The sequence below is a fragment of the Odocoileus virginianus genome, chromosome 6, assembly GCF_023699985.2.
Source record: "Odocoileus virginianus isolate 20LAN1187 ecotype Illinois chromosome 6, Ovbor_1.2, whole genome shotgun sequence".
Lineage (NCBI taxonomy): Eukaryota > Metazoa > Chordata > Mammalia > Artiodactyla > Cervidae > Odocoileus > Odocoileus virginianus.
The window spans coordinates 14,100,154-14,108,478 of record NC_069679.1 but is presented as its reverse complement, the minus strand read 5'-3'; the positions used below and the strand labels follow the sequence as shown (position 1 = coordinate 14,108,478).

Here is an 8,325-nt window from a genome sequence, read left to right as displayed (position 1 = left end):
GGAGCTGGTGCTTCGGCCCCCCCACCCCTCCCCATCCAGGCCCCATAAATAGCAGCAGAGCCGGAGCCGGAGCCGGCGCCAGCGGCTGGAGCAGCAAGGGAGTCAGGGCCAGGGCCAGAGAGCCGGAGAGAGGAGCCCCCGACTAGAGCCCAGGTGAGCCCACCCTTCATCCCTCGCCCAGCCCCAGCCCAGCCCAAGCCTGGCCCAGTCTCCATAACAACATCGCCCCCAGCCTCCAGAGAGGTCTCCAGTCCTGCCCAATACCCTCACCATCACATGCTCCTGCCCGACTCAGGGGATCTGTGGGAACTGGGAGACATGTGGCTAGAAGGCAGAGCCCACCCCCCCCAACCCAGACCCTCCCTCACGTATCCAGAAAGGCACACACTGTGGGGAGGGGGTACCCAGCCAGGGAAGGGTCCCAGTTCTGAGGGAGATACAGGAACTGTCACAACCTCCTGAAGACAGACACCCGACTAGGGGATAGACACGGGGTGGGGGCATTCAGACACACCAACGTATACTCGCCGGGGAAGCACGACATGAGATCAGACAGCCTCACCCTGAGAAGTGGACAGACACAGAGAGATGGATGGACCGGCCATGAACTCGGGCCAGCGTACCCCTGCATGCTGCTGCCCGAAGCTTGGTACTGTTGGGGGAGGGTGGCGTGCGTGCATCCCACGGGCAGCATGGAGGGGGCCGAGGCTCCCCAAAAATCCTGTCGCTAAGAGACAGCGCCAGTGCTGCCAAGAAGTGTGAGAACAAGGGAGGTGGGGAGGAAAGCCAGTGTTGTCATAGTGGGAGCCACTGCCAGGAACCTAGAGGAGATTTCAGCAGGGGCTGAGCTCTGCTTCTCTGCAAGCCCACCACCCCTCCCTTTCCATCAGCCAACCAGAAGGTGAGTCGGGGGAGGTGGATGGGGACAGCCCTGCAGGGCACCTTCCAACCTGTCTTCTCCTGCCCACTGCAGCCTCCATTCCTGACTATCTTCAGACTTTGCCGGGGCCCCCTCCACTCCCCTCCCCACCCCCTTGCCCCAGTTCAGCTTCCTCAAGCCAAGACTGAGTGCAGCGCTGGCTCAAACATTAGTCGGGAAATAGCAGAAGGTGCTGATGTAGCAGAAAGTGTGGATCAATCGATTGCCTAGGAACCAAGGCTGCCAGGAACCCCCAAGCCCTCTCCAGCCCCATCCACGCATACAAGGCCAGCAGGGGTGACAAGAGGACTCCCTGGGCTGTGCAAGAGTGAGAGGCTCAGAGCTCAGGGCGAGCCGAGTGAGGCCAGGGGGATGAAGATCCTGAGATGCCAGGGCCTCCGGAAGCAGGGCAAGGGGGTGGGGCCCGGGTTCCCAGAGATAGACCCCTCCTCTGGCAGGTGTCCCCCTTCCAGTGACCAGGGTCTGCTCTGTCCCCGCAGAGACATGTCCGGCCCAGAGATGGCCTGGGTGCCCGAGCCCCCAGCCATGACCCTGGGGGCCTCGAGAGTGGAGCTGCGGGTGTCCTGCCATGGCCTCCTCGACCGAGACACACTCACCAAGCCCCACCCCTGTGTGCTGCTCAAGCTCCACTCCGATGAGCAGTGGGTGGAGGTGAGAGTGGCCGGCCTCTCTTTCACGGACCTCCGGGACTGAGAGGGAGGAGGCTGGGTGGGGGCAGCCATGGGGGAAGGTCAGGACTCTCAGGGGCCTCTTCCAGTCTGGGTGGGCAACCCTAGAGATGCGGGTGCCATCAAAACACACACAGAGCATTTCACAGGGACCAAAGCTCACAGGGTCCTATGGGGTCCTGAGATGGCCCCCAAAGGCAGTGGCGCTGCTTCCAAATATGAGAGCCCCAGAGGGCTGATAGTCCTAGGGGCAGGCAGCACCCTAAGCTCCCAGGGAGGGAGGAGCCAGTCTCTGGGGCACGGGAACCTGAGGAAAGCTGGCAAGACCGGGGGCAGTCCAGGACAGAGCAAAGCAGCCCGGGTTCCCAGAGGTGGGCTCCCCTCCTGCCGCAGGTGGAGCGCACAGAGGTGCTGCGCTCCTGCTCCAGCCCCGTCTTCTCCCGGGTGCTGGCCCTGGAGTACTTCTTCGAGGAGAAGCAGCCCCTGCAGTTCCACGTGTTTGACGCCGAGGATGGATCCACCAGTCCCCGCAACGACACCTTCCTCGGCTCCACCGAGTGCACCTTGGGGCAGGTCTGCGTTCCCACCCCCACCCCCGCGGTTCTGCCTCCGGAAACCGAAAGAAGGCAGAATAAGCTATGGAGTTAGTTCAGTTGGGGGGTTGGATCCCATCTCCGCCATTCACCCGCTGTGCAGCCTTGGGCTACATATCTAACCTCTCTGAGTCTTCGTTTCCTTATCTAAACAATGAGGGATCACAGTGCCGATCTCTTAAGGTTGCTATGGAAATTAAGTCCAATTCTAGCCCAAGTGCAGCCCCTGTGAGCGATCAAAGGGCGCTTATTACCCTGTCCCTTGTACCCTGGCCAAAGCAGGTGGGGGTGTCACAGCTGGGTCTCCCTCCAACTCCATCCCCAGATCGTGTCACAAACCAAGGTCACTAAGCCTCTGCTACTGAAGAATGGGAAGAACGCGGGCAAGTCCACTATTACGGTAGGCAAGGTCACTGGTACTCACCCGTGGGCAGGGCATTCAACAACCCTGCAGGGACAACCATGGTGACATCCTGCCCCCACCTAAGGGAAAGGGCTTTGTGGGGGTGGCGTGGGGGAATCCTGCCACTTGTGTCCCCCTTGCAGATTGTGGCCGAAGAGGTATCTGGCACCAACGACTATGTGCAGCTCACCTTCAGAGCCCACAAGCTAGACAACAAGGTTGGAACCCCAGAGTTTAGGCCCCCATCTCCACTGTTAGGAAGCCTAACCCTCGGGGTTAGCCGCCTCCCCTTCAGACCTCACCAGGCTCAGGGACCCTTTCCCCTGCGTCTCCAGGACCTGTTCAGCAAGTCTGACCCTTTCATGGAGATCTATAAGACCAACGGGGACCAGAGCGACCAGCTGGTCTGGAGGACGGAGGTGGGTGCCTGAGGCTGTGGGGAAGGCAAGAGGAAAGGCAGAATACGTGAACCTAGATTGGCGGTGACAAGCGCTCTGTGCCTCTCCAAGGTGGTGAAGAACAATCTGAACCCCAGCTGGGAGCCGTTCCGTCTGTCCCTGCACTCCTTGTGCAGCTGTGATATCCACCGGCCTCTCAAGGTGAGGCCCCACGAGTAAGGGCAGCCTGGTAGAGCATCCAGCCTCTGCCCGAGACCGTCCACCTGAGGGTGCGGGCCCCTCCCTCTCCCCCTTTCCCACTGTGGGACAGTCACAGCTCAATGTTCCTATATCAGTGTAGCTTCTATCAGAGGCCAAGTCCCAACCAGACTGAGCCAAAGGATGAAGTTCAGCAAGTGGCTTCCCTGGACAGGTTGAGGACATCTGTTTGGGCCTAGTGACAGTTAGGGCCCTACTTCCCTGAGTCCCTCCTCCTGCCACCACTGAACCACTGCAAAACCTCTCTGATCCTGACCCCCATCCCTGTTTCCCCTTGCCTTTTCAGTTCCTGGTGTATGACTATGACTCCAGTGGGAAGCATGACTTCATTGGCGAGTTCACCAGCACCTTCCAGGAGATGCAGGAAGGAACAGCAAACCCTGGGCAGGAGGTACTGCAAAGAACCCCCTCCCCAAGAATCCCACCAAGATCCCTGGGAAAATCCTGAAGGAGATGCTGAACAGCCCCTCACACGCAATAGGAGGTGGAGAGGGTGGGAAACTCAAGGCTCAGCCTAAGGACTGAGCCACGAGGGTCCTGCTCTGGGAGGCTCCACTGCAAGGGGGAGGAAAGGTCACATGATGAGATCCTGGGCTTGTGGGGTATGTGGGGTCTAGATGCAGTGGGACTGTATCAACCCCAAGTACCGGGACAAGAAGAAGAATTACAAGAGCTCAGGGACCGTAGTGCTGGCCCAGTGCACGGTAAGCAAGCCCTTCCCCACCCCCCACAACCCCATGGCAACCTCAGATTCAACCTTGCCCTCATTACAAAGAACATTTCCCTGCTCCTGGGACCTGAGAACCCTCATCCTATCCACCACCAACTTCAACCTCAAAAACTCTGGCCCCTCCATTTCCCCTGCAGAAGCCCCACCCAGCTCCCTCCTCAAGGGACCAGCATTCCACCTTATCTCCCCTCTTCCCACCAGGTGGAGAAGGTGCACACTTTCCTGGATTACATCATGGGGGGCTGCCAGATCAGCTTCACGGTAAAGGTCTGGGGGTGGGGAGGTAGCCAAGGGGGCGGGGCCAGGCCCTGGTGGACAGAGGAGCCCAGAGTCCACATTGCCCTTACCTGGACCTCTAACGAGCCTTAGCATGGTCAGCTTGTTCCCCTCACCCGACTCCAAGAGGAGGCTACCTGGGGGCTTGCTCAGATTCCCCTTAGTCCTCCCTAGAGACCCTAGCTCTGACCTAGGCCCCCTGGTGGCTCTCACAGATGCAGCATATCCTCTCCCCATCTGCACCAGGTGGCAATCGACTTCACAGCCTCCAATGGGGACCCAAGGAGCAGCCAGTCCCTGCACTGCCTGAGTCCCCGCCAGCCCAACCACTACCTGCAGGCCCTGCGTGCAGTGGGAGGCATCTGCCAGGACTACGACAGGTAGCAGGAGATGGGGTGGGGGATGGACTGGGATGCCTTGCCCGATGGGCCCCCATAGCCTCCTCTTCTCCCCAGTGACAAGCGGTTCCCAGCATTTGGCTTTGGAGCTCGAATCCCACCCAACTTCGAGGTAGGCTGGGCAAGGGTAGGAGAGGAGATGCTGGGAGACTCAGACAGGAAGGAAAAACATCCGCTGGCTGGCCTCACCTTCCCCTCACAGGTGTCCCATGACTTTGCTATCAACTTTGACCCAGAAAATCCTGAATGTGAAGGTAAGAAAGGAGATTCCCACCAGCCCTGCCTCCCTTCATTACAGCTTGCTGCCCACTCCTGTGCACCCCATGCAGGAGCACACCATTCCCTTGGGCCCAGCCCCCTGCCCCTTCATGGTTCCCTGCATGGTGTCTGCATGCATTTGGTAAGACTTTCAGCCCCTGACCAGATATCTACCCACCCAACTCTACCAGCACCTGAACCACCCAACTCTCCTGCTTAGTGAGTATCATGGTGGCAGGGCAGTCCTGAGACAAGGAAATGCCTCCTTACTTTAGGGAGTCTGGAAGAGCTCCCTGCTAATCTCTGTGCTCTCACCTCTTTGCCCACAGAGATCTCAGGGGTCATTGCCTCCTACCGCCGTTGCCTGCCCCAGATCCAGCTCTATGGCCCCACCAACGTGGCCCCCATCATCAACCGCGTGGCGGAGCCAGCTCAGAGGGAGCAGAGCACTGGCCAAGCCACGGTTAGGGGTCCTGGAGCTGGAGTCGGGGGTAGGGGTGGGGGGCGGGGCGCGCCAAGGCCGCAGAGCTGACCCTTGCCCCGCTCTGTCTGTCCTCAGAAGTACTCGGTGCTGCTGGTGCTCACGGACGGTGTGGTGAGCGACATGGCTGAGACCCGCACCGCCATCGTGCGCGCCTCCCGCCTGCCCATGTCCATCATCATTGTGGGCGTGGGCAATGCCGATTTCTCTGACATGAGACTGCTGGACGGCGACGATGGTACCTTGCGCTGCCCCCGAGGGGTGCCCGCGGCTCGCGACATCGTCCAGTTCGTGCCGTTCCGGGACTTCAAGGATGTGAGTGCCCGGAGCCCCCTCCCGGCCGAAGGGCTCCTCAGCTCCTCCTGCCCTCCAGATCTGACCCGTCTCTCCCACCTGATTGATGTCCCACGAAAGACGCGGGAATCCGGCTGGCCACCCGAAGCTCCGCCCCTCACCTGAGCCCCGCCTTCCCTCACTCTACCTCCCCTAACCACTTTCCCACCCCAACCCCGACCCAGGCCTCACCCTCTGCGCTAGCAAAGTGTGTCCTGGCCGAGGTGCCCCGGCAGGTGGTGGAGTACTACGCCAGCCAGGGCATCAGCCCCGGGCCCCCCAGGCCCTGCACGCCAGCCACGACCCCCAGCCCTAGCCCATGACTGCAGACAACCTGACGGACACTCCCTCAGTCTCTCAGTGAGTCCTGGGACATTAGAGGGTGGGGCTTGGTGGGATCCATCTGGGCTGGGAGTGTGGCATAGAAGAGGGTGCTTATGACTATCCCACTCTCCCCCAGGTGCCTGTTCTGACCCTTGTGACTCAAGAGACCATGCCTCTCCCTCTTGGACCAGGTGTGCCCTCTGGGTCCCGGAAGTGAGTGGTGAGCCCCACCCCATCTCTCCAGGCCCCAGACTCCTCAGCCTCATGTCCCCTCGGTGACTTTCTTCAATGATCCTGACTTTCTGGCCATTAATAAAGGGAAGCACTCCTAGCACCTCAGCCTGTACCCATCATGTGTCAGATGCCCATTGGGCCGTCCATAACACCCCACACACACCATTAAGAAATGGGGACCAGGACCTTTTGAACTCTGAGCCAGAGATCCCCAGGCAGTCCGGTATCTGCAGTTTTATCCCAACTATGTGTGAATGAGATCTGAGGAGTCCCTACCCTCACCTCGCAACTCTGGGGCGGGTTGTGGAGGGGGGTTAGCCCAGGCTCCCTGGTGGCTAATTACCAGACATGGAAGGGTAATAAGGGGCTGTCAAAGGGGCAAGTTGATGCCCTCTTAAGCTGTCTCCAGAGAATCCTAGCTGAGCCCCCCAGGGGCTGAACTCCAGCCCCCACACAGCTGTGGGGCGGGCTGAGAAGGGGGGAGTAGGGGACTGAAGGAGGGCAGCAGGTCTGCTAGTGAATTATGAATACAGAGGGGGTATCTAAGTTCTGTGCAACCTGATTTTCCTGGTGCATGAATGTGTGTGTGTGTGTGTATGTGTGTGTTCATGAACTGCATAAGCCTTTAGTGGTTCAGAAGTCCAGTTGTGTACATTTTTTGTTGTTGTTGTGCCTCAAGGTTTGTGGGATCTTAGTTCCAGAAATTGAACCCAGACCCCCACAGTGAAAGCTCTGAGTCCTAACCACTGAACCGCCAGGGAATCCCCTGTGTACTCTTTATAATATGGACAAAAAACATTGCCATTTAGCACATGTGAAACTTTGTGTTTAGTGCTTTCAATGTGTTCACTCTCACTAGGTAGTTACCATTATCTTCCCCATTTTCCTGACAAAACAAATGAGGCTTAACTGAAGCTTACCTATAGTCAAAGAAGAACTAGTAGGCCTAGAACTTGAGTCTGGACCCATATGAATAAAGGGCCCACACTTAATCATAAATGTGCAACTTCCATTTGTGGTGTACCCATGTGACCCACTTGTGACCCAAGTGTGTGTAAACATGGCCCAGTTATGTGTATGGGAGTAGATGCCTATGGATGGGTGTCTCTGCCCTTACGTGTGTCGTGCAGGGCCTCAGACAGTTAAAGAAGGCAGGCATGAATGGTGGCGGGTCTAGATCACAGCTGCAGAGAACACATGAGGATCCGGGGGATAGCCAGAGTGACAGGAGAAGAGCCGGGCTCCTAGAAGGACCTTCCCTGCCCCATTCTCTCCCTTCAAGGGTGCCAGTGGAAGGGGATGGAGGAGGAGGTGCTCAAGGTGCCATGAGCCACTCATAGAGGAAACAGAGCCCAAGAGGGTGACCAGTAGTCAGTGGTGGGAAATGAGAAGAGAAAGAAAATTCTGGTGGAGATGGAGGAGAGGACTCTCATCGCAGGCTCCTGAGTGGAGGAGGGATGAGTTGGGCTAGAACTAGAGGATGGGAGGAGGGAACAAGAACAGGGATGGGAAGAGACAGCTGGGGAGGGGGCGAGTAGAGGGGGCAGAAAGGAAGAGAGACATATGGGAGCTTCTTCCCCCACACCCAACTGCTTCTCTCCATTTATTATATGTCCCTGAGAGGACCTACCACTGCTGCTAAGGTAACTGTTCCCAGGCCAATGCCTCTGATCTGCCCAGAGCCCCGCCCACTCTCTGTAGGTTGCTGAACCCAATGGCTGGGTTACCATGGCAACTATGAGCCATCAGGATAGCCACAGGCAGGCCTGGGTGGGTCACTACTGTTCTTGGGCTTCTATGCAGTGGAGGGGGGAGCCGGAGGGTCTATCTGGTCCAATCCCCACCCCCCCCACCCCCATTTCCATTGGGCCTTAGAACTGTGATGCTCCACTCAGCCCAGGTGGGGACTATCCAATCTCTTCCTCCACACCACACTTTGTATCTCTCTCTCTCTCATTCTCTCTCTCTCACACACACATATGCACACACACACTTACATAGGCCTGGAGCAAGGATATAGAATAAACACTT

General features: G+C 58.3%; 1 protein-coding gene across 3 annotated transcripts; it reads left to right on the top strand.

Moving 5' to 3' along the window:
- The first annotated feature begins 43 nt into the window (after positions 1-43).
- CPNE6 (copine 6) lies at positions 44-6,394 on the top strand. 3 transcript variants are annotated; one of them, XM_020880951.2, is made up of 17 exons: positions 44-153; positions 1,420-1,591; positions 2,002-2,181; positions 2,527-2,601; positions 2,748-2,822; positions 2,940-3,023; positions 3,114-3,203; positions 3,547-3,651; positions 3,878-3,964; positions 4,192-4,251; positions 4,513-4,646; positions 4,722-4,776; positions 4,867-4,918; positions 5,252-5,385; positions 5,482-5,718; positions 5,922-6,096; positions 6,197-6,394. In XM_020880951.2, the coding sequence occupies exons 2-16, from the start codon at positions 1,424-1,426 to the stop codon at positions 6,057-6,059; spliced, it is 1,674 nt and encodes a 557-aa protein (XP_020736610.1). In that variant the 5' UTR covers positions 44-153; positions 1,420-1,423; the 3' UTR covers positions 6,060-6,096; positions 6,197-6,394. The 3 variants fall into 3 exon arrangements, with proteins under 3 accessions (XP_020736610.1, XP_070324933.1, XP_020736611.1); XM_070468832.1 differs by lacking the exon at positions 44-153 and adding an exon at positions 450-649; XM_020880952.2 differs by lacking the exon at positions 44-153 and adding an exon at positions 769-901.
- The last annotated feature ends 1,931 nt before the right edge of the window (positions 6,395-8,325 follow it).

Coding starts and splice junctions, on each gene's coding strand:
- CPNE6 (XM_020880951.2), top strand. CDS start 1,424: ATGTCCGGCCCAGAGATGGCCTGGGTGCCCGAGCCCCCAGCCATGACC. Junction 1,592..2,001: donor CCGATGAGCAGTGGGTGGAG/GTGAGAGTGGCC, acceptor CTCCTGCCGCAG/GTGGAGCGCACAGAGGTGCT. Junction 4,919..5,251: donor AGAAAATCCTGAATGTGAAG/GTAAGAAAGGAG, acceptor CTTTGCCCACAG/AGATCTCAGGGGTCATTGCC.